This window comes from Siniperca chuatsi, linkage group LG16, assembly GCF_020085105.1.
Source record: "Siniperca chuatsi isolate FFG_IHB_CAS linkage group LG16, ASM2008510v1, whole genome shotgun sequence".
In the NCBI taxonomy this organism is placed as follows: Eukaryota; Metazoa; Chordata; class Actinopteri; order Centrarchiformes; family Sinipercidae; genus Siniperca; species Siniperca chuatsi.
This window is the reverse complement of record NC_058057.1, coordinates 27812474-27837951: the sequence shown is the minus strand read 5'-3', so window position 1 is coordinate 27837951 and position 25478 is coordinate 27812474. Positions and strand designations below refer to the sequence as shown.

The window sequence follows — 25478 nt, the reverse complement described above, 5'->3', positions numbered from 1 at the left end:
CTCACGTCCTCGTTGGTGGTCTGGTTGGAGCTGATCAGGTAGGTGTGGAACCCAGAGAGACCGACAATCGACCAGACGGAGAAGAAACACACCACCACCTCCAGGACGGTGCAGAGCAGAGTCAAGGACAAACTTCAGATTTCGCTCAGACGCTGCGAGTTTGTCGTCACGTGATTTAAATGAGCCGTTCGCATTTAATGCAGTTTTGATCTTATTTTGGACGGAGACTCGTGGATTTTACCTGCTGAACAACATTGCGTTATACTGTAAATATATGCTGAAATCTCAACGAAATATCACTTGACGTTACGGTCCAGTAATTTGTGCACATTCATTAATAATTCAAGAGGACGGTGTAGTCCCTCATTCGTCCAGGAGTGATCTATCGTAGAAAAGGTTTCAGTCGTAGTCGTCTGGACACTGTTTTCAGAATCAAAGAAGCCATTTTTGTGAAAAAAGAAAACCCCTCTTTGAACAGAAATGGTGGTCTGAGATTCAATCTGCCCAAAGTTTACCACAGTGTGTTAACACCGTGGTCAAGCCAATCACATGCTAATCAGGTACTGAACAGTGATGAGGGAGGTGCAGCCAGAAAACAATAGGCCTGATTACTGATTACTGGGCCATCATGGAAACTATTAGGTCAGTTTCAGGTGAAACTAGCTAATCAACAGAGACTCAGGTAGACTCCTTCCTGAGGGCGGGGCTTATGTAACACAGAGTAGCTTAAATTTCTGAGTTCTCAGACCATTTTCACAATTGAGAATGACTTCCGGATGGGAGCCGAAACGTCTTGATTCTGAAAACAGCGTCCAGACGACTACGACTGAAACCTTTTCTACAATAATTCAAGAGCACAAAACAGTTATTTGTGTGCATGAAATTCATATTTTAAAGCACAACTTAATTAATTTGTCCGCGCACGTTATTATAATGTTTATCTCCACCTGCCCGAACACCTGATTTCTCCTTGTGGCAGAAGTTTCTCCTAAAAATCCTGACCATCTTATTTCATACATTTTAAATCCGCGCATTAAATGTATCTCGCTCCTAGAGGGCGCAATGCAATGAAACTTGAATCATTGGCGAAACGCGAGTTACAGGATCGTTTTTGCATTCGAAGAAGGAACCGAGGTGATGAGTTTTTGACATGTCATCAGTTTTGAGTCTCAAAACCAGAACACCAAAATGTCAGAAATGATTAATTCTGAATGACGCTTCTTCTCTAGATTTCACAACCTGGCAGAAAAGACTACTGTTAGCAGGAAACTTGGTCTATTGATTATTCTACCCTATTCAAACATGTTGCATACAGCGTTTTACTTTAATGTGAATATTAGGATTTATACCATTTCCGTCCGTGTGGGGATCCAGGAGCGCAGACGTGAGCGAGCTGCGAGCGTCACTGATGATTACAGACTGCAGTTTGTAGCTAAAGCAGAAACACATAGAAAACACTAGAAGCAGAAGAGAGCGACGAAGCTGGTGGAGCTGAATGTAAATGCGGCCCTCAGAGCGTCAGACAGGGGCAGAGTTTGACCTTGGCAATGCATTGTGGGACGTATTGACCTGCGGCTGGCAACTGCATCAGAGTCATTGATTTATCAGAAACACACAAACGCATGACATTAACCTACAGAGAGGGGTAATGAGTGCCTCTGCGTCAGCTCTGAGGGAGGATAAGTGATACTGGACTGATGTAGTGAATGAATTGACTTGGTGAAAGCTCTAAACGAAGCTTAACGTCATACGAGGCGTCTCTGCATCCGTCCGGCCTTCCAACAGTAACCTCTCCACAGTGAAAGGATATCTGGCCGGGCTGTCTTTGAGCGCGCTCAGGAAACCCGTCCGGTTCGATCCTGCAGAGAGGAGCAAACGTGTGTTCAGGTTATTTGGTTTTTAAAAAATTTATAAAAACAAGACAAAAAACTCTCTGAGGCTGCACGGACCTCAGGATTCGCCGTCTGGGCATGATGAATCCATCCGCGAGTTTATTTCCTCAACTATAAAGAGACAAACAAACTGGAGAACCCAAAAACTTAACATTGGGTCCCACAACACCCACACAGTTATTACCACGGTGCCCAAGTACCCGCTGGGACTCTCCATAATTCAAGAAATTACAGGATCTGGTCTGTAACAGACATTCAGCAGGACAAAAGAGAAAGACTGAAGCCTCCTCAGGGGGGCGCCGGAGAGCTGAAGGGGAGGCAAAGATACTGCGGGAGGTGGATTTGTGTCAAACATCGCACTCCTTCTCAGAGTCGTAACTCCGTCAGATCTGAACTCACACACGTCGAATCGCTCAGTGCGACTCACTCTTCCAGAGGACGTCATCGTCTCTGACGTCCGTCCAGAATAAACCTCATAAACCAGCTGAGACGCCAGAGAAAGAAAGCGGCTGCAGAACCTGCCTGAGAATCCTGCTGTTTCTAAGTTTCCTTCAGTCTCACAGTGATCCAGAGACAGCTGTCTGTCCGTCCACGGGTCCACTGCAGACAGGAGCTGCTGACTGCTGGTTCGGCTGCTCTAACGGGGACAGATTGACTACATGCGAACAAATAAAGGCATCATACTGGTTGACAAACAGGCCGATATGTTGCTGTTAGCATGTTAGCATTTATCAGATTAGCAACACCATTTTTGACTTCCTCCATTTTCACACAAAAGTCAAATTTCACTCTGAGCTGATGAAACGCAGCAGCAGGAAAAACCTCAGAGACCGCGAGGACGGGAGCAGCAGCCAGTTCGCAGGGAAACAGGAAGTCCTCGTCCTCTGAGGACCAGGAATATTCACAGTGCATTTAATGGTAAACTGCTCATCAGTAGTACCTTCTCATGGACCAGAGGTCGACAGATTGCAGCTGGTGGTGCCAAATCTGCCCAAAACCAGAGTAAACACCGCCAGCAACAAGCGCTCCAGCAATGAGCCGAACTCAGAGTCACTGATCTCTAAATTTACATCTTGTAGATCAAAGTCACGACACTCTGCTGGATCTTTTTATAGCTCTGCCGCTAAAAACAGAAAACAAGCAGCGTAGTGTTGAGAAGAAGGCACGGGTTCATCTCAGACAGTCTGCTGAATCTGAAGCGGCCCCGAGGCTCCGGCTTCCTGTTTGGACCTGCAGGGCAGCAGAACAACATCAGCAGCCCCAACGCAGACAATTAGGTCAACGGCGCGTGACGGGGAAGAACTGGCAGCCGATTTCAGATCCAGAAACACGAAATCAATGATCAGTTTTAAACCTCCCTCCAGGCACTCAGCTCGTTTCTATGAAAATCAGCCCGCAGACGCAGAAAAGGTCCGTCCCATTCAGTCAGTGAACGGAAACCACAGGACGGGTTAGATTATGTAAACTGACTCTGAACCAGCAGAACCTGCAGGACGTGCGATCGATCGGCGACAGGAAACAGGAACAGACTGCAGCGGCAAACGTTTCACAGCAGAAACTGACTCCAAAACTCTCAGAGTGACGCTACTTTCAGGAGGAAAAGCATCTCATATCTCATATCTCAGATATAAGTATATGATATGATCCCTGATGACGTGACATCGGTTTAAAAAACACACAGTTTCATTTCCGACATGTCTTATCTGTTCTCGTGTTATTGTTGGGTATTTTATCTGCGTGTTATATTTTTGCCTCGTTGCCTCCTGAATCCATGTATCAATCAGAGGAAAGTGACGGGTCAGTTGTTGGTGGTTTATCTGGATCCAGATTGTGAAGATTTGCTGCTTTTCTCCGTTTCAGAAGATTGTAAATTGAATTTGCTTCAGTTTGTGAATAGGCACATTTGTCAGTTTCCTTTGCATTTTATAAACTAAATGATTAGTCAGTTAATGAAATAACAAGCTGAAAAACTAATAATGAAAACTTTAATTAAAATGTGCTGAAAACAGAGAAACAGCGCTGCAGGAAGTAGTCAGACCCGTTACTGCAGTAAAAGCACCGACACACACTCTGTGGAAACCCTCTGCTGCAGTGAAAGTGTGCGAGTGTGATCAGGAAAAAGCCCTTAAAGCATTAAAGCAGTGCAGCGTCCCTGTGGCTGCTGTGCTGTTATATATTCTATCATCAGGTTATTATTCCTCGTGCATTAATGTAAAGCAGGATGTTGCTGCTGCAGCTGGTGGAGCTGGAGCTCATGTTGAACCGGTTTGTATCGGACTGCAGCTGATGATGCTTTTCATTCTGGATCCATCTGCCCATTCTTTTCTCCGTCGATCGATTGATCGACCCAGAGCCCAAAGCGACGCCTTCACCGTGTCGTCGTGTCCGACCGACAGTCCGAAGCTCGACGTTATTAACAAACATCACAGTTATTACAGTCGTTCAGAGGAAAAGCAGCAGATCTGCACATCTGAGGAGCTGCAGCCAGGAAGGGATTTACAGGAGAAACGACTTCAAACATCAAAACAGCTGCTGATTAATCTTCTGTCAGTCGACTAATCGATTAATCATTTCAGTTGTACTTATAATTTATAACAAAACATCATATTTTATAAACTCTTTGTATGTTTTGTAGCAAAAATCTGAATCTGTAAAGTAAGAGACGTGAAGCAGAAGCAGAAAGTGGCATGAAAAGAAAATACTCAAGTAAAGTACAAGTACCTCAGATTTGTACTAAAGTGCAGAACTTACTGCAGAGAAACACAGAGCGCAGCAGCTGAAGTGTTCTTCTAAAGGAAACAATAAGTGAATCACAGTAGAGACAGTGTGAGGAGGAGGAGGAGGAGGAGTTACTCACTGAGGATGACGTGTGTGATGACAAAGGCGAAGATGAAGATGGTGAGGAAGGAGAGCGAGAGGATGAACAGGTAGAAGAAGCGGTAGTTCCTCCGTCCGACGCAGTTCCCGACCCACGGACAGTGATGGTCGAAACGCTCTGAGGGAGGAAACATTCGAGCCTTTTTACTGGGAAACTAAAAATCACGTTAAAACGAAAACTTACTTTAGTGTTCAAAATCTCAAAGTGGAAACTCTCACGTCATCTCAAAGGGACGAACTCGCGTCTTTATGTTTTACTGCAACAGTGTGGCAGAGGTGAGAAGCAGAATACCACACTATAAAAATACTCCATTACAAGTGAACGTCCTGCATTCATAATTTTACAGAAGTATCAGCAAAATGCACTTAAAGTATCCGATGTACTCTTATGTTAGATCGCTGGATTAACGTTATCACTGATGCATTTTAATGTTCTTCTAAAGTTTTAGCTGCTTGAGGTCAAGAAAACTGTAAACTGTTGAGCAGTTTGATCTCATTTCTTTTGACCTGATCACACGTTTTGTATGGAAATGTGCAGTAAAAGGTTCAGTATTTCCCTCTGAGATGTGGCGGAGTAGAAGTAGAAAGTAGCATAAGATGGAAACACTCAAAGTGCTTCAGTACAGTACTTTGTGTAAATGTACTGAAGTCAGGTTTCACCATCAGACTGACCGACGCAGTTGTCGCACAGGCTGCAGTGTGACGCTCGAGGCGGCCTGAAGATCTTGCAGGTGAAGCAGTATTTCAGTTTGACCGTCTGTCCGTTGATGAGAACCTCTCTGGTGCGAGGCGGCGGTCTGGAGCAGCCCTCTGAAAACACACAAACAAAAAAAAAAAACAACACACTTAAAGTATTTGTAAAAAGACCAAAGACCGCCGCATCGGTGCTCCTCATCCTGCCTGGCGAATCACCTGCAGATCAATAGTGTCTCTCAGCGTGAACGGGCGCTAACAGGCTAACTGCCAGGATGCTACTGTGCTAACTGTATGCCTGCTGACGTGCCACATGCTATTTGTTAGCATGTACTAGTTGGACACATGCTAACATGTTAACTGTACAAGTTAGCATGCAAAATGTTAAAGAACTAACTAGCCTATTATAAATACAAAATGCTAATCTAATGCTATGCTAATTTTAGCACAAGAGCTGAGCATGAGCTGAGCCTGACAACAACTGAGATTATTTCACTGACCATAGCTTTTTATGATCACGCTAATATGCTAACATTAGCATTCAGCTGAAGGCACAGCTAAGCTTTAGACCGGTGAAAGTAGAACCGAGCCCGAGAGTCTGGGATGTCCTAAAATGGCCACCGTACATTTAGGAAACACGACTTCGTTTGTGTCTAAGCTGGTGCGGCTGTAGAGTTTTAGTCTTTTCTCTGAGGTGAGATCAACAATCGACTGATGCTCTGCTGATCCGTGGGGTTTCTCAGCTGACGTGATTCACAGCTGCAAAGCCTCCTGGGAAGAAACACGGCGTTCACCTGCCTCAGAGTGGATCTGTTCTCTCCTGAACACACAAAGCCTGAGTTTTAAAATATCTGGTAACAAAATATCTCCCGATATTCACAAGATAAACGAAGATGTACGGATCCATTTAAACGTGGATATTTTTTAACAGTGAGTGTGCTGTTTGGGACATTTTACAGTGTAAAAATAAACTTGTATATTTGACATTTATCAGATATACAAACACAGATTCTGAGCGATCAGTCGGGCTGCGTCACATGGAGAAGTTTAAATGGAGTCTCTTCTAGATCTTATATCAGTTCTGAGCACTTTGAGTACAATTCGCTGCTAATTATTATGTATTTTTACTTGATTTTGAAAGCAGGACTTTCACTTATAGCAGAGTATTTCTGCACTGTGGCGTTACTACTTTTACTTGAGTAAAAGTCCTGCATTCAAAATGTTACTTAAGTAAAAGTACAAAAGTATTTGCATCAAAATACACTTAGAAATATGTGTTTATTCTGTGAGGTAACAGACTGTAGCACCGCGCCCAAGACAAATTTCCCCTCAGGGACAATAAAGTTTACTTAAAGTACCAAAAGTAAAAGTACTCATTATGCAGAACGGCCCATTTCAGAATAATATATATCATATTATTGGATTATAATTATTGAAGCATTAATGTGTTCATCACATTAATGTTGCAGCTGGTGAAGGTGGAGCTCATTTAAATGACTTTATATACTGCTGGGTGGTTTAATCCATAATGATACATCATCATTTCTTAGTTGATTTATTTATTTTTGTATTTATAATCTAAATCTGCACAGTAAAGTTATTAATAAACGTAGTGGAGTAAGAAGTACAATATTTCTCTCTGAAATGTAGTGGAGTGGAAGTATAAAGTAGCATAAAATGGTAGTAAAAGTACCTCAGAATTGTACTTAAGTGCAGTACTTGAGTAAAAGTACTTTCCACGCACAGATTTGTGCGTCGACACGAAAGCCTCACGTGGAATTACTCGAACAAATCACCGCGCTTCATCACCGCTGCTGGAAACACTGAGACTGAACCAGACAGGAAATGTGCTGCAAAACCAAAACTAGCAGCTAAAAGAGGCTAAAAAGCCTTCAAGGAGACACTTTAACATCACAACACACAACATTTAATCCTTCGTTAATATATAAAATATAGATTAGAGTATATATTATGTTAATATGTTACACTGTTTTAATACATTATATGCTATATTATATTTCTATATTAACAGACAAACACTAAGTATCATTACTTAGTCGTATTATATGTTATTCTGCTGTTTGCATCACACTCGCCTTGTAATTTTGACTTTAATTGCTCTTGTATAGTTTCTATTTTTATTTCTATTTCATATACTTCTAATTATTTATTTTTTTACTTTCTCTATTTAGCTGAACTGTCTTTGTGCCGCTGCAACACCTGAATCTCCCGTCTGAGGATCAATAAACATTTATCTCGTCTTGACTTTGGGAAACTTTCTTCTCCGTCTTTAGTTTTGTTTGTCAGACAGGAAGGGACATTCTGTGCGTCACTGAATAACTTCCTGACCACCATCAGGAAATAAAACACAGTAAAAAAAACAAAATAACTGCAGACTATTTCTGTCCTTCCTCCGCAAACACACACAAACACTGAGCTGAGTGTGTTTAACATCCAGCTTCTCCCGTATTTGGTCGTTCTCCGTGGTGATTGACAGCTCAGTCGCTCCACAGATTCTGTATCTGCCGAGAAAATATATAAATAAATAAACAAAACTAAAAAAAAAAAACCCCAAAAAATAATAAGAGGTTTCCAAAAATAGATCAGAGAGCTTCGACGGTGACGTTCGGTTTCTGTGGAAACGACTCGCAGAGATGCATTTCTGACAGAGCGGAGGTCTGAAACTGAAGAGATGACATGTGACTGAACACACACACACACACATCTAAACACACACACATCTAAACAAACAAACACACACACACACACACACACACACACACTGACTGGAGGAGGTGGTGAGCGACTTCCTGTGATGACTCAGTATCATTAGCGAACATATTATTCTGCAGCTGATTTACAGTTTCTTTCATGTGATAGGAACAGATGTGCAAACTAACAGTGAGGAGATTAAAAGAGATTAAACATCTGGATGATAAAATCAGACTGCCATAAAAAGGTACAACATATTTGTTTTTTGATATTTAACAATTACAGCAAAGTGAAGCTGAGAAGTCCACAAGTTTTACTCTGAATTGTGAAAATGACAGAGTGGTGTTTCTTCCTGCAGGTAACTGAGTACATTTACTCAAGTACTGCACTTAAGTACAATCTTGAGGTACTTGTACTTTTCTAGTTTTTCCATTTCATTCTACTTCACACTTCTCCTCCACTACATCTCAGACGGAAATATTGTACTTTTTTTTTTACCTCATTACATTTATTTAACAGCTTTAGTTACTTTTGAGATTAAGATTTAACAAACGTTAAAAAACGTGATAACTTAGAAAATACAATAAATTGTTAAAGATTAAATCAGTTTCCACCCTGTTTGGTTTGTGAACATGAGTTGTTAGCAGCTCCAAACGTTTACCTCAAAAAGGTTAAACCAGTCAATATTTCCCTAAAAATCAAAGATTAGAGAAAAGTCCAAAAAACTGAAAACAGATTTGTGAATCAGAACTTTGTTTTTTCGTTCTTTCCTCACCCGTTAATCATGTCATCATTAATCATTTATCTGGTGACCCTTTGGAGGTACCTGACCCCTAGGTTGGGAACCACTGGACTAAACTAGCTAACTGTATATAAAGCAGTTAAAACTAGCTAACTGTATATAAAGTAGTTAAAACTAGCTAACTGTATATAAAGCAGTTAAAACTAGCTAACTGTATATAAAGTAGTTAAAACCAGCTAACCGTGTATAAAGCAGTTAAAACTAGCTAACCGTGTATAAAGTAGTTAAAACCAGCTAACTGTGTATACAGTCGTTAAAACTAGCTAACTGTATATAAAGCAGTTAAAACTAGCTAACTGTATATAAAGCAGTTAAAACTAGCTAACCGTGTATAAAGTAGTTAAAACCAGCTAACTGTGTATACAGTCGTTAAAACTAGCTAACTGTATATAAAGCAGTTAAAACTAGCTAACTGTATATAAAGTAGTTAAAACCAGCTAACTGTATATAAAGCAGTTAAAACTAGCTAACTGTATATAAAGCAGTTAAAACTAGCTAACCGTGTATAAAGCAGTTAAAACCAGCTAACTGTGTACACAGTCGTTAAAACTAGCTAACTGTATATAAAGCAGTTAAAACTAGCTAACTGTGTATACAGTCGTTAAAACTAGCTAACTGTGTATACAGTCGTTAAAACTAGCTAACTGTATATAAAGCAGTTAAAACTAGCTAACTGTGTATACAGTCGTTAAAACTAGCTAACTGTGTACTCAAGTAAAGTACAGATACCTAAAAATTGTACATCATCACTATCCATCTTGTGTTGTGGTGAACTTTTACTGTGATGACACAATGATGTGTAATAAGAACTGGATACGGCGCCGCCGCCGCTCAGTCTTGCACCCATTTTTTTCCAGTGGCCAATAAAAAATTCCCCCCAGCGGGAGAAAACTCTTTTGGCGTTTGCACCAGGCGAGCAATTCTTATTGGAATGAACAGGCGCCATCTTGGGGTCCGGTATCCAGCTCTGATAATACATCCATGTGATGAACGGAAACAGAAATATAAAGTTACGATGATGACTTGATGAAAAGTAACGAGGAGAAAAGTGATAAAGACCAAAGATAATGAAAACAGGTCAAAAGTTACAAAAATAAAAGCTGCCTGTGGGGAAAACTAACAACCTTTTTTATTACATTTAAATAATTTCTACTCTTTTTCTCTTGATTTCTGTTCAGATTCAGTGTTTTCACCTGCCGTTTCAAAAGTTTGCCGTACAGTTTTCCAGAACGCAGATGAAAACCACATGAGAAGGGGAACATGTCCAGTTTTATGTATGCAAGTGTGTTTCCACGGTTACCGATTTGCCTCTCCAGGTCGGCGGCCTCGTCCGGCGTGGCTCGGGGCAGGACGCCGGGGTCGGTGAAACTCGCCCTGAACAGCATCCCCATCACGAAGATGAAGAGGACGCCGCCGACCGCCGGGATGGCTGGGGTCAGGTTGGACGCCAGGAAGGGACAGCTGAGGACAGACACAAATAAAAACAAACCCTCAGCCAATCACAGGAGTTCTTTGTTGTTTTATACCAGGGGCCAAAAACGACAGGGTTTCACCTCCGATGCTTCAGACGTTTTCCTGTCGTTCAAAGATTTAAACAGAAAGCTGAGAGTCTTTTTCAAATGAACGTTTCAGTGATTTATTTAAAAGTTCAAATTTAATTGTTGAATTTTAGTTTTATCTCTTGTCTCGCTGTTTGTAAAGTGTTAGTTTGAAGACTTTGTCACTGATTTGATGTGACTGTTAAAGTTTAACAACGATTTCTGACTTGTCGAGATGAGCGCAGACTCTCAGCGTTTGTTCTTTTACAATTTTGTTTTAATTATTTATTTCAGTCTCACTTGTTTCAGAGAATCTGTGGGACTGCAGCTTCCTGATGACAGACGAGGTAAATGTGGTTGTCGTCTGCATAATTACGATGGTCGATCGTCATCTTTAACAATTTTATTTGTTTGTTTGAGTATTTTCTCTTAAGTAAGATTTGGTCCTCTAGTGAATAAATGTTATTTTCCCACAAAACAACTGTATCTATTTTTTCCTCCTCTCTTCATGTATTTAATTTGACTTCATGTATTTAATTAGTTTGACTCTGGTTGCTCTGTGGTGTGCTGTAGAGCCCGAAATTTACCTTCACTACTCTCAAATTAAAACACTGCGTCTCCTGCCTGTTTTAAGTTTGGTGATTACCAACTTTTGAGAAGATCTGATTGGGTTTTAAAGGATTTTATGAGTCTGAGAGGAAGAATAATCGTTTTTTCTTTACCCATAAAAGAGAAATAAAAGTCACCGCGTGGTTTTCACTCGACAGCCGTGTTGTACAGCTTTTAAGCACCTTAAAAAATGTGATTGTGATTGAGTCTTATCTTCTATCCCATTTCAATCTCCTGCTGTTGCCGTAGTGACACGAGCTGCAGGAAATGGTTGCCGTGGAAACGGGAAACACCGTGGTTGCTGTGTTCTGGAAGTTGCGGTGACGAATGTGGGAGGACAAAATAAAGCAAACCTTCCAGACGTCTCCAGCCTATCTGTGGCTTTTAAACACGACTTTCACCATAGAAAACATAATCAATGGACTCATCTGTAAAAAAGAAAATAGTAATAACAGCAAATATCAGATTTTTTTTGTTTTTATTTGTGAATTTACAGTTTTTTGAGTGTAAAATGACCATGAGTATCCACCAAAAACTCCGAGATGACGTCTTTAAATGTTTTGTTCTGTCCGACCAACAGTCCAAAACCCAAATATGTTCAGTTTACTGTCATATAACCAGCGGTGAAAAGTAACTAAGTACATTTACCAAAGTACTGTACTTAATTACAATTTTGAGCCACTTGTACTCTACTTGAGTATTTCCATTTAATGCTCCTTTATACTTCCACTCCGCTACATCTCAGAGGCAAATATCGCACTTTTTACTGCACTACATTTATGTGATAACTAAAGTAATCAACTAATAAATGATGATGTATTATTATCGGTTAAACTACCCAGCAGTATATAAAGTCATTAAAATGAGCTCCACCTTCACCTGCTGCAACATTAAAGTGCTGAACACATTAATGCATCAATAATTATAATCCAATAATATGATATATATATTATTCTGCATAATGAGTACTTTTACTTTGAGTATATTTTGATGCTAAGTAACATTTTGAATGCAGGACTTTTACTAGTAACAGAGTATTTATACACTGTGGTATTACTACTTTTTCTAAAGTAAAAGATCTGAATATAACAGAAACACACTGGAGAAGCTTGATCAATGACTTTGTAGAAGTAAAAGTGCTGTATAAATAAAGTTTATTATTATTATTTATTATCATTATTATTGTAATTTTAGCTGTTATATCTCTAATCCTCCACAGCGAAACAGAGGGTGAATATATGTTGTGAATAAATGTCTGTTCCTTGGTTTCAGGTTCAGATGTGGATCGGTGGTGGTTTTCAGGGACCTGGTCTGAGGCTCAGGAGGGTAAATTTAGCTCTGACGAAGCTTCTGTGGCTTTTTCTGGCTGCAGAGCCGAAACTGTGACAACTTTTACCTGATCAGGACTTCTCTCGTTATAACTCAACACCTCACACGTCCACATGTTGGCGCGTTTGCCGTGGCTAAATCCACCGAGACAAATCAGTGAAGTGAAACACAGCGAGGAAAAATCTGCAGAAAACAGCCCACGGTTTGGTAGAAAAAAACAAGTGTCACATTCCTGTCGGAGCTGAAGTCACCACAGGTCGTTTACGGATCAATTTAGGGGGTTTGATGACCTAAAAAAGGAGTTTAGATTCTGTGTTTTTAGGAGAAAAAGTAAATAAATCAAAATAAAAGGGATTATCGGTGGTCCAAATTTGAGGTACTTGTACTTTACTTTACTAGTATTTCCACTTTATGCATCTTTATACTTTTTACGTTTTTCTGAGCTCATGAATACGTTTCAGAGATACGTGGTTCTCGCAGGACGGCGGCGCCGCAAACACGTGATGATCTTATAGACCATGATGCATTGCTGCAGGTTAAACTACCCAACAGTATATAAAGCAGTTAAAATGAGCTCAACCTGAAACATCTGCAGCAGTAAAATGCAACACACACATGAATGCAGCAGGAATATGAATCCAGAAACATCAGATATAATAAACACTGACAGGAAGCGTTTTACTGCACAGGGACGACTCTCACTGAACACTTTAACTTTAGCTGATTATACTTCATACTTTAAGTAACTTTAGCTGATTATACTTCATACTTTAAGTAACTTTAGCTGATTATACTTCATACTTTAACTACATTCAGCTGATTATACTTCATACTTTAAGTAACTTTAGCTGATTATACTTCATACTTTAAGTACATTTAGCTGATTATACTTCATACTTTAAGTAACTTTAGCTGATTATACTTCATACTTTAAGTAACTTTAGCTGATTATACTTCATACTTTAAGTACATTCAGCTGATTATACTTCATACTTTAAGCACATTTAGCTGATTATACTTCATACTTTAAGTACATTTAGCTGATTATACTTCATACTTTAAGTAACTTTAGCTGATTATACTTCATACTTTAACTACATTCAGCTGATTATACTTCATACTTTAAGTAACTTTAGCTGATTATACTTCATACTTTAAGTACATTTAGCTGATTATACTTCATACTTTAAGTAACTTTAGCTGATTATACTTCATACTTTAAGTAACTTTAGCTGATTATACTTCATACTTTAAGTACATTCAGCTGATTATACTTCATACTTTAAGCACATTTAGCTGATTATACTTCATACTTTAAGTACATTTAGCTGATTATACTTCATACTTTAAGTAACTTTAGCTGATTATACTTCATACTTTAACTACATTCAGCTGATTATACTTCATACTTTAAGCACATTTAGCTGATTATACTTCATACTTTAAGGACATTTAGCTGATTATACTTCATACTTTAAGTAACTTTAGCTGATTATACTTCATACTTTAAGTAACTTTAGCTGATTATACTTCATACTTTAAGTAACTTTAGCTGATTATACTTCATACTTTAAGTACATTTAGCTGATTATACTTCATACTTTAAGTACATTTAGCTGATTATACTTCATACTTTAAGTACATTTAGCTGATTATACTTCATACTTTAAGGACATTTAGCTGATTATACTTCATACTTTAACTACATTCAGCTGATTATACTTCATACTTTAAGTAACTTTAGCTGATTATACTTCATACTTTAAGTACATTTAGCTGATTATACTTCATACTTTAAGTACATTTAGCTGATTATACTTCATACTTTAAGGACATTTAGCTGATTATACTTCATACTTTAACTACATTCAGCTGATTATACTTCATACTTTAAGTAACTTTAGCTGATTATACTTCATACTTTTACTTCAGTAAAGGATCTGAATACGTCTTCCACCGCTGGGGATTATGATTCTCAACCAGGATTACACACCTGACACCGACATAGCAGCAGTTGTGATATTTTTCTTGTCATATTGTTTCATTTAAACGATTTTTAGAGGCCTGAAGCTTAAAAGTACGTTATTGTTGTTTTTTTTGTTTTGTTTTTTTTACAAGAAAACAATAAACAGAAAAATCTTTCTTTAATCGTCTGGTTTGAAGGCTTTCCCATGATTTTAAAATCATTACTTCCTCTTTTCACAGGATTTCTCGCTACAAAAGAAGTTTGATTTTAAAAACAGAAATGTGGATAATTATTCACAACGTGACTTTACATGACAAGTAACGTAGTTAAGTACTACAGTGAGAAACGTGTACTTTCCTTGAGTATTTGTATTTTCTGCTACTTTTCAGATGGAAATATTATATTTTTTACTCCACTACATGAATTTAATACCTTCAGTTACTTTGCAGATTCAGATTAATAACACAAAATATAATCAACAAATACATTATGATGTATTATTATTATTATTATAGGTAAGATAAAATGCAACTTTATTGATCACAAACTACCCAGCCGAATATAAAGTAATTAAAATGAGCTCCATCTTCACCAGCTGCAACATTAAAGTGATAAACACATTAATGCATCAATAATTATAATCGAATAATATAATATATATTATTCTGCATAATGAGTACTTTTACTTTGAGTATGTTTTGATGCTAATACTTTTGTACTTTTACTGAAGTAGAAGATGTGAATACTTTCAGGTGAAACATGTAGTAAAGTTTATTTATAGATCAGACATTTTAAAAAAACAGAACACATTATAAAAAATATTTAAATATCTTTTAAAAAGTATTAAATATACAAAAAAAAAAAGTAAATAAATAAAAACTAGTCCCGATCAATAACTCATCTTCTGGTCTTTGTGTCATTTGGTCCAAAGTCAACATTTTCATCAAAATGTGGTTTAATGTTCATGATCACCAGCTGAGGTCAAAGGTCAACTTCCTGGCGTGTGTGTGTGGTCTTGTTTTTCTATGTTTGTGGGGTCGCAACACCTGGAAGCGCACTCGCATTGTGGGGACTGACGGCTTTGTGGGGACCAACATGCTGAAATCCCCAAAAACATAGAAAAACCAGTGTGTGTGTGTGTGTGTGTGTGTGTGTGTGTGTGTGTCCACTCACTCGAAGGTGAAGAAGAGGCCGCTGGTGAGCAGGATGAGGACCAGGGTCAGGTAGAAGACCCCGGTCTGTCTCGCCATCATGATCCTTCCGCCGCAGTAGAACCGGTTCCTTCCCGGGAACACCTGCCACTTCCTGCGGGGGGTCCGGCTCCTGTGGCCCGGGCAGGACGGCTCTGTTCCCTCGGCGGGGGCCGGGCCGCCGCCGCTGCTGCTGCTGCTCCGGGTGCAGATCTGGTTGTACTGGCCCGGCTGCTGCTGATCCAGAGCCGCATGGTGGATCTGAGACATGTGTGCTCTCAGGTGAGCGGACAGGTGAATAATGAGGAAAAATATCAGGAGGTGTGCGCGTGCAGCCGGCGCGTGCAAGGCTGTCCAAATGTTCAGTCAGCCCCCCAGGTGAGTCCTCGTGCCGGGGGTTTCTGTCTGGAGCCGAAACGGAAGCACACGCGACATTTTAATCCAAAATCTTCCGCTTTTATTTTGTAATATTTCGTAAACAAACACAAACTCGTGGTCAGACGCACGCGCGCGGGGGTCCAAAATCCAAAAACCACCACAACACCCCCGCCTCGTGCAGCGTCCCTCTCACATAATGCGGGATATAACCCGGGATAATGGATCTGGCTGCGGACGGGAGACGGGAGCGGGCCGGGACCGGGTGTGAGCCGGGTCCGGATCGGGAGACAGCAGCGGCTCTGGAGGATCAGAGGGTCCGTGTCGGTGAGGAGGACGAGGAGGACGTGAAGAGCATCCCGATCCTCCGCAGAGCTGCCGGAGCTCCGAGTCCCGGACTGCACAGATCCTCTATTGACAAGATGAACCACTCTGTAGAGAAAACAGAAACATCAGTGACATATTTGAGTTTTCTAAAATAAAAAAACTATAATAATATAAAATTAAGAAATATCATTTAATATGTATTTTAATTCACAGTTAATATTCTGCTAAAATGTAATAGAATTATGTTCTTTGTAGTAACATTATCTATTAAAAGAAGAAACCACATTTTATCGTCATTTGTTCTGTTTTAACACATTTTGACTTCACAGATCTTTGGCTTTATATACACAGTAATGCAGCTGATTTCACATTATTAATTATAATTATAGAGTAGTAGGCTATATTTACTCATATAAGTACTGCTCCTAATTTTGAGGTAGGCTACTTGTACTTTACTTGTATATTTTCCATTTTATACTAGTTTTTAAAAAAGGAGTGAGACCTCTTCCTTTCTTCCTCCAGAGACCCAGAAGTCAAGGGCAATAGACGATCTTTGGTACAGGACTCCGTCGCTGTGAAAAAATAAACAGATACTCGATTTAACATCGTAAAACAAAACGCACGGAGTGTTTTTACATAAAATAACAAACCGTTCTTAAGTCCAGGTTTTGTACATCATCATTTTCTACTCCCATAAATTAATACTTGATAAAAAAAAAAACGGCGTTCTTTCGTTCCTAGCTAGCTTGTTTCTACCCGGTCACTTTACGCAGACGGACTGAAGCAACATGACAGCAGTTGATGAAAACACATCTGTGGATGTGGGAGAAGGAGCGGAAAGTGATGAAGAGGCCAAACTACAGATGTTAAAAGGCAAGTTAGCCGGTTAGCTTGTAGTTTATATGAACTGTTAGCAGAGTTTTATTGCGATTTTCAGAGCGTTTTTCTATCTGAGGTCACAGCAATGTCGACCTGTCTGCGCCCGTGTTCCCTTCTCTGCACCAAACTCCACTCAAAAATCGGGCATTTTTTTAAGTTTCCTTAGTTATTCAGAAACCCAAACACCCTGTGAATACGAATTATGACTGCTGCTGAATTTGTAGTTTCCTGACGCACATGTACGTTCTTTTCCAGTCATGGAATAAGACCGTGACGCCAGACTCCATTCAAAACTTCTACAGTTAAAGGTTTCAAGAAGTCTGCACAAGCCCTTAATTATGATTAACGATAGTTCCTTAAACATTAAGTTCTTCTGTTCAATTCGGCTCAATATAATCTATCAAACATCGTAGTCCTCCTTCTGCAAAGCGTCTTTACCTGTCAAATGTTGTAATGGAGTTTGGCCTCTGGGGAACATGAGGGTCTTCTGGTTGTAGTTTCCTCCTGCAAATATGATCTTTTTCCAGTCACGCAGGCGCCAGACTCCATTCAGAATCCGTACAGTTTAATGTTTCCGTCGTTATAGAGAATCTTACATGAGCCCTAAAATATGACTTTTGACTGTTTCCTGAAAGATTAAGTTCTAGTGTTTAGTTCGGTGTAGTATAATCCAAAAAGCAACCTTTGTGTTAATAATTTCAACTCATACATGTTGACTCTCAAGTCCTCTGCCGTTATACGGGCTACACCGAGCAATATAAAAAAAAGTTTCTTAAAACGGCTTTTAATAAATGCCGAAGGTCTAAGTGTCTAATTTGAAGCAGCATCATGTCTTGTTTTGTGAGATATGTGTTTTTGTAAAAAGACCTCTTTAAATAGCTGAAAAATGTAAATGGAGTTTGGCCTTGGGGGCTCTGAATAAACCAAAAGGGTACACATCTGGTTTAAGTAGGTTGTGCTTAATAATGTATTTTCTTTTCTTTGCTGAAGACAATAAAAGTAGTTTTTGTGTATGACTGTAGTACTGACGTCTCACTTCCTGTGTGCAGGTGCAGCGTTTCTGACCACGGTGGCGTCTGCAGGGATGATCGCAGGATTTGGCTCCACGTTAGCGCTGGCCAAGAAGAGAAGCCCGGACTGGTTCAGTAAGGTACTGTAGAGACTGTCCCACAGTGCAGAGACATTACAGGTGAACGATCCGTTTCAGATACTAGACGCAACTGTTTGTTTAGGTTTTTGTGGCTTCCTGCATGAATGTTCTGTGATGTTCCTTTCAGTTAGAAAATGAAGTTTTTGCATGAGAGACATTAAGAAATTAACTTTAATCCCATAAAACAGGTTAGTTACTCGTTTTGCAGCCAACAGTTCATCGAAAAAAGAACCGAATCAAGAATTCTGATCAGGCTGATTCTTCATCAGCTCCATTCGAACAGTTAATAAAATCCTTTATGATCACCAGGTATTAGGGCTGCAGCGATTATTATCGATTCATCTGTCAGTTGTTTTCTCGATTGTTTGTCTATAAAATGTCAGAAAACTGTAAAACAAAGCAACAGGAAGTTGGTTATTGTAGTTTGTCAGCAGGTGGAGCTGCAGCAGAGACTCACAGCTGACGGAGGAGATGAAGACGCTTTGCGACACTTAGCCTTCCTCCTTCTCGGAGTCATAACTCAGTCAGGTCTGAACTCGGACATGAAACACGTTTTTAGTTTCAGTGTAACTCACACACAAATAAACCTCCAGGAACCAGCTGAGACGCCAGAGGAGAAAGCGGCTGCAGAACCTGCCTGAGAATCCTGCTGTTTCTAAGTTTCCTTCAGTCTCACAGTGATCCAGAGACAGCTGTCTGTCCGTCCACGGGTCCACTGCAGACAGGAGCTGCTGACTGCTGGTTCGGCTGCTTTAACGGGGATGAGTTGCCAAAATGTAAACAAATAAAGGCTTAAAAACACAAACTGAGGGCGGCGCACAGCGTGACTTAGAAAAACCCGGCATTCAACGAACTGCAGCCTGAGTAGTTTTGGTGTTTTTTTGCTTTAAAAGTGACGTAAACAATTTTCAAAGTCGCAGACTTAATTTTTGCGCCGAACGACGAATCGCGCCAGATTTACCTGTTAGCACGTGCTGACAGTTAGCTCTTTGTCTTACAATACAAAGTTCTCACTTGTGTGTGCGCGCGTGGGAAGCTAGCGACGCTAACGGCAGGGTCGTTCGCACGTGATTCACGGAGCCGACGCTGTGTAATTCAGTTTGTCTTGTTTTCCTCAAACACCAAACCAGATTAGTTCCCGCAGCGTAAATTCTCAGACTGATTGAATGAGTGGAAGTTAAAAAAAAAACCCAGTAGAAACACATTCCTCCAAAAGGCCGACCTGAAAATAATCCGCAGTATTTCACAGCAACGGCCTGAAACTCATCCTGTTAACTAGAGCTGTGTGTTTATTGGCCGCTCACAGGATCTGATGAAGCGTGACGCACGCGGACGCTAAACTTAGCTTGGCGGCACAATCGAGCGCTTGTTCCCGGACTCTATTTCCGTCACAGGCTCGTCTTTGTTGTCTACGTCGAACCGTCGGAGATCAAGTTCAAGACGCGTGAAATTAGATTAAACGTGGCGCCGCGGTCTGAGCCACGTGTTCATGCTGTTGCAGCATGAAATGGGGAAAACTCGGGTCCCGCAGGACTCGGCACCGCTGCGGAGGTCAGAGGTCACAGACGAGAAGCAGCATGTGACCTCTGACCTCTGACACACGACGAGCATTACGTTTGTATTAAAGGTGCAGACGGGAAATTAATCGGCAGCGAGTTTGCTCATCAGTTAATTGTTTGTCATTTGTAAAGAAAAAAATGTACAGGTTAGTTTTTAATACACTATGTGGCCAAAAGTATGTGGACACCCCTTTAACATCTGTTAATGAACGCAGTCACACGTTCAGCTGTCCGCATACTTCCGGCGTCTGGAGGGCGTCACTGTGATTTGCATGAACCGTTAATTTCTTTGGTGTGATGTCATCCTTCGGCGTCAGAAACAGGCTGAAGTTTGACGTCCAGGTTTCTCTGTGCGGTTCCTCTGCAGGGGGTCGCGGCGACGGCGGCGGCCCCGGAGAGCGGAGCCTCCCTGGCCCTCAGAGCTCTGGGTCGGGGCTCCCTGTACGCCTGCTGTGGAGTCGGCCTGCTCAGCTTCGCCGTGTGGAAGGCCCTCGGCGTTCACAGCGTACGTATGTAACACGTGACAAGAAGCCGCACGCATTCGGCGTTTCGGCTGCGGAGGAAGAAAGGTTCGACACCCGTGTGGGGAGACAGACGGGAGAATAAAGTGAAAATATCTGCAGGGAAACAAAATGGATGTCGTGACATTTAAGTTTAAATATTTTGAGAGAGGAAGTTAAAATTTGTTTTAGGGAAAAAACTGTAAAATGGCCGAAGTGTTTTAATCAGTCTGCTTTAATTTATTTAAATAAATAAAATGAGATTAATGGAACCGAACTGTTAGAAACCTGCAGTGTGTTCACGTCAAGTTATTCCAGTTTATTACGAGTCCGAAAACACACGACGGGTTATTATTTCTCTGCTAACTGAGGTACGAGCGGGTGACTTTGATTTAATCGGGAAGTTTTTACAACACTTATGACTTTACGGTGTTGGAGGTCGAGAACAAACGGAAGAAAGACGACGAATGAAGCGTTCGCTGCCTCCGCTGGTCTCTGACGTTCGTCTCCGTCTCTTTCAGTTACCGGAGTTCAGGCAGAAGATGCGGTCCTTCTTCCCGTCCGTCCCGAAGACCCCCGAGGCTGCGGCCGGACCCGAACCTGTGGACTGGGACTCCGTCTTCAGGTCGAAGTGACCTGCTGCTGGAGGACCGATCAAACGACAGAGACGCTGAAAATAACCCGGCTGACGTGTTTCTAAAGAGCTGCAGAGACCGGGAAGAGACCTCGGGACCGGTTTGTTCCCGGTCTGGTTCCCAGCAGCCCCCCTGGTTGAAAGCGGTTGTGTGTGTGTCGTTTGAACGAGATCCTGCGATCTGACTTTGTTGGTTTTTGTCTTTTCCGGCGGGCGGAGGAGGGGAAACGGTTTAGCTTCCTGCTCTGGTGCTTTTAATGTAAAGGAAGCAGAACTCCACTGAAAATACGTCAAATTCTGCCTGATGGGGTTTAAAACAGGGGAAAAGGCCACGCGATGAACTGAACCGGTGCTGAAGGCCAGACCGGTCGTTACACACTTTGTCCGTAAAGGTCAGAGGTCGCGGTGAGACTCTGGGTGGATGTTCGGCCGCAGAGCGCCCTGCCTCGCCTGCTGACGGGTGGAGTCAGCGGCTTAAAATAAAAGTGCAAAATGTGAGTGCTTCTGTGTTTCTTTTATTTCACAGCAGCGATGGTTATTTAAGCAGCCGACTGGAGGACGACACGCGGGAGAAAACATCGGCGTGTTAGCATGATAGCGTTCGAAGGTTAGCTTAAAATATGTCAACAAATGTTAGCACGTTACCATGCTAACGTTAGCTTTCAATCAAACAGCTAACAGGCTCTAACTGTTAGCGCTAAATGCTACCATGTTACAATATGAAATGTACCCCGATAATATTACAATCTCACCACAAGAGCCATTTAGTGGCCGTTCTGGAGCTTTTGATCATATCACATGATCTTCCTCTGCAGATTTGGTTCAGTTCTCTTGGAAATGTGGATTTCAAATTTCCCTTTTTTTTTTTTTTTTTAAAGCACTATAAGGGAAAAAAAAGATTAAAATTAAATTGAAACATCAACAACGTCCATGTGCTGAGGGAAGATCATGTGATATGATCAAAAGCTCCAGAGCAGTGAGAAAGGGCCCTTGCAAGTGCGATCGTTGACTCCGCTCGTGCTAATGTTCCTGAAAGCTGTTCGGCTGCGATGCAACATGCGAGTTATTGATAAGTTATTAAGCAATAATTAACTTTACGTCTCTGTGCTGTAATAAAACTTTACTTAAATCCTGAAAACCGTCAAAAGTTTCCAAAGTCGTACAAACTGATGAAACACCAGTCACGTCTTTTACTACAGTAAAAGTACAAGTACCTCAGACTGGTACTAGAGTAAATGTACTGCAGTTAGACACAGAATGATGATGATGATGATGATGATGCGTTCAGTGTTCGGACTGTAAACAACAAACACGGTGGTTGTTTACTTGTTGTGTTTGGTATTTCCGGGTTGCACGCGTCGTCTTCTGAATGTTAACTATAAACTAAACTTAACGCCGCTCGACGCGCTTTTATTTTTGGCGTCTGCTTTGAAGATCATCGTGGGAAATTACCGTTTGTTGAAAGTAGAGGCGGCGGCTTCGAGTCGGTTTAGCAGCGGATGTTGAAGATGGCAGACTGATGATAAAACTGTTGGAGACGAACAAAATAATCAGAGAAACTTGACGTTGTTAAGTGTAAAAGTTTCCACAGCTGTCACAGATCGAGGAGTAAAAAAAACCCTTAATTTAACTTGCTAAACATTAGCATGTTAGCATGCTAACAACTAGTAGTTTATGATACCCATAAGCACTGTAAGCTAATGTTAGCATGCTAAACTCAGTTGTGCTTTAAACTAGATGCAAATGTTAGCATTAAAACGTTAGCTTCATGCTAAGCTAAAGAACATGAGTCTGACGGAAGTCGAGTTCAGTCCGACAGCGTAGCGCCGAGTCCGAAATGTCCTAAAAAGGCCGCCGTACAGTCGTGATTTTTGAGTAAAAAGCCGTAATATTACGAAAGAAGAGTAAGAAAAAAAAACTGTCGCTAGCTGAAACACAAGCTCGGCTCTCATCATGTTCTTTTAAATATTTTATAATTATATTTTATCGGAAACTAAATTTTACTTAATTTTTACTTTATCCTCAAAAAAAAATCTAACTTTTTCTATTAAAACTTTATGCCTATAACATTTCCTTTAGACTATTTTAACCCTTTAAAAGCTCCGATACTTTAAATTTAAACACAGACGTGACCCTCGGGATAAACTGCGCGTTTAGCCCGAGCCGCTTGTCTCAACGGTTTTTGTCTTTTGCGGCGAACGTCGCGGCTTCGGCGGACTTGTAGTTGTGTTTGTTTCTGGATTAATGACTTGGACGCCCAGAGCTGCGTTCACAGTGCTCGACCAGAGTTTCGTGTACGTTTATTCTTCAACATGTCGTGGAACAATATATAAAAGACCTCGAACTGAAGAAACGGCGTCTGTCAAATCAAACAGGAGACGTTCTGGATGTAGAGATTTTCTTTTCTCTCTCTTTACATTTGTTACAACTGTTTCCGAAGTCGCGTCAGTCAACAACATGAGTACAGCCCCCGCCCCCCCCCGCCCCGCCCACCACCAACACCACCAGCCCCGACCTCCTGTACAAACAGTCTCTCGAATCAAACGCACCCTCCCAGATCAGACCCCAGAAACATCCTGAAACTGAAGATTTTCCTTAAATACAGAAACAAAGTCTTCACCTGCTGGGAAGAGAGAAACTAAACGTTCAGGTGAGTTGTTTAGAATAAATGATGACAGTTAATTGATCACCAGCTACCGAGTCGTGACACCGTCTGCAGGAGCTCGAATGTACATCGTCTATTTACAGGAGGATGACGAAGGGGAATCCGGATTTGACTTGGCGGAGGAAACACACAAAGTTCTTTAAAAAAAAAAAACAAAGTGACGTTCGATACTGTTGTGGTTCGGCAAAATACTGATGGTCGAACTGCAGATGGTCAAATAATTCACATTTAAAGTTAAAAAAAAACGCCCAAAACAAACCTATTGCACCGAAACAAAGAACATGCCTGAACATCAGTGTTTCCTCTGTCACACCACGTGAGAAAAGAGAGGCCTAACTACAACATGTGTCACTATTTAAATACATCTGGCCCCGCCCCCCCCAGAACATAAACCCCGCCCCCCATAATATAAGCCCCGCCCCTCCCTAGAAACAGAAAGAAACGACCGCGTCCGTTTAAAAACATCGCAGAGCCAGAACCCGGGCGCTCTCCGCCGTCACACTTTGGTTAAAACAAAACAACAAAAGAATAAAAAAAAAAATTAAAAATACAAGTATTAAATATTTTTGTATTAAAATTACTTAAAAATCCCAAATAAACATTTTGCGGATGGAGCCGAGGAGCTTTTATATATTCTATATATATTCATTCATTTGTGTGTAAAAACATGTTCTGTTAAATAAAAATATAATAGGAGCCAGTTCGTCACACTGAGCGCGCTCCGTGGCGGTGTTCGTGTCACGAGCGGCCGATTTTGAACAGTACTTCACACATGATGGCCGCCACCGAGGAGTTGAGGGCGGCCGACAGCGAGATGTCCAGCAGCCGGCTCTCGTACAGAACGAACTCCGCCCGGTTCTCCTCCACCCTCGCCATGGCCAGCAGCGCCTTGGCGGCGCGGCACATCATGTTGATGCTGGGCGGCTCCGGCGGCGCCGCGGCGTGCAGCACGCTGTGCGAGCTCTGCTGGTACTGCGCCACGGCCACGCTGTCCTCCAGGAAGCCGATCAGAGTTCCCACGCTGCCCTTCACGAGGGCGACGGCGCGCGCCGCCGTGGGGTCGCCCTGCGCCAGGTTTGACAGGACGGCCACCGCCATCTCCCGACACACCTGGCTCTTCCTCTCGCCCACGAGGCGCACCAGCGTGGCGTAGAGCTTCTGCTGGCGGCTGAAGGGCGGCGTGGCGAGCAGCAGGTCCACGTTGCAGTCCTGGATGCTCAGCTTGCACAGACACTCCAGCACCAGTCTCTGAGGCGTGAGCGAGGAGAAGCCGCCCGCCGAGGAGAACGGGTCCTGGGCCTCGGCGGACGGGCACACCATCCAGTGCAGCAGCCCGTCCAGGACGGGCAGGCAGATGCTCTCGGGGTACAGCGACAGGTCCAGCTGGCCCGACATGTTGGCGAGCGTCACCAGGGTGTTCTCCCTGAGCGCGCCCAGGCAGTCCCACCACCACTCGTCCCGGCTGCAGGCCAGACCCTGCTCCTCCTCCTGCTGGTAGCTGGGCGGCGTCCGTTTCCTGCGGGGGTGGTGGTGGTGCAGCAGCACCAGCCGGCCCAGGATCAGCACCAGGCCGGGGTGCCGCGACATGTCGGCGTCGTTGCCGGGGACGAAGGAGAGGGCGCGCACGATGTTGGAGACGCAGAGGCAGCGCTTGGCCAGAGAGTCCTGCCAGGACTCGGCCGTGGACAGCGGAGCCTCGTCCCAGCAGCGGGGCTCGTCCTCCAGCTGGCTGATGGGACTCCGAGCCGGTGACCTCTGACCTCCGACCTCGGACGGAGAGC

The 25478-nt window shown here is 42.0% G+C and overlaps 3 protein-coding genes across 4 annotated transcripts in view; 1 reads left to right on the top strand and 2 right to left on the bottom strand.

The window, feature by feature from the left end:
- Positions 1-18355, bottom strand: part of zdhhc14 (zinc finger DHHC-type palmitoyltransferase 14) — a 23477-nt gene extending 5122 nt beyond the window's left edge. The window contains exons 1-8 of one of the 2 annotated variants that reach the window (XM_044168192.1): positions 18219-18355; positions 16813-16882; positions 15592-16415; positions 10277-10437; positions 5442-5579; positions 4750-4887; positions 1811-1859; positions 6-108 (exon numbers count right to left, since the gene is read on the bottom strand). In XM_044168192.1, the coding sequence (XP_044024127.1) occupies positions 6-108; positions 1811-1859; positions 4750-4887; positions 5442-5579; positions 10277-10437; positions 15592-15878 (876 nt within the window). In that variant the 5' untranslated portion in view covers positions 15879-16415; positions 16813-16882; positions 18219-18355. Of the gene's footprint in view, positions 1-5; positions 109-1810; positions 1860-4749; positions 4888-5441; positions 5580-10276; positions 10438-15591; positions 16416-16812; positions 16883-17627 lie in introns of both variants that reach the window. The other variant, XM_044168190.1, reaches the window with a different exon arrangement.
- Positions 17032-23932, top strand: tmem242 (transmembrane protein 242). Its single transcript, XM_044168239.1, has 4 exons — positions 17032-17183; positions 18239-18339; positions 20266-20403; positions 20920-23932. The coding sequence occupies exons 1-4, from the start codon at positions 17099-17101 to the stop codon at positions 21031-21033; spliced, it is 438 nt and encodes a 145-aa protein (XP_044024174.1). The 5' UTR covers positions 17032-17098; the 3' UTR covers positions 21034-23932.
- Positions 21251-25478, bottom strand: part of LOC122862628 (AT-rich interactive domain-containing protein 1B-like) — a 44219-nt gene continuing 39991 nt past the window's right edge. The window contains 1 exon segment of the mRNA XM_044168121.1: positions 21251-25478. Coding sequence (XP_044024056.1) covers positions 24436-25478 — 1043 coding nt within the window. The 3' untranslated portion in view covers positions 21251-24435.

What these genes read in the sequence shown, in the direction of transcription:
- tmem242 (XM_044168239.1), top strand. Translation starts at nt 17,099, where the DNA reads ATGACAGCAGTTGATGAAAACACATCTGTGGATGTGGGAGAAGGAGCG. An exon ending in CAAACTACAGATGTTAAAAG is followed by an intron (nt 17,184 to 18,238) that starts GCAAGTTAGCCG and finishes TCCTGTGTGCAG; the next exon opens with GTGCAGCGTTTCTGACCACG. An exon ending in GCCCGGACTGGTTCAGTAAG is followed by an intron (nt 18,340 to 20,265) that starts GTACTGTAGAGA and finishes GTTCCTCTGCAG; the next exon opens with GGGGTCGCGGCGACGGCGGC.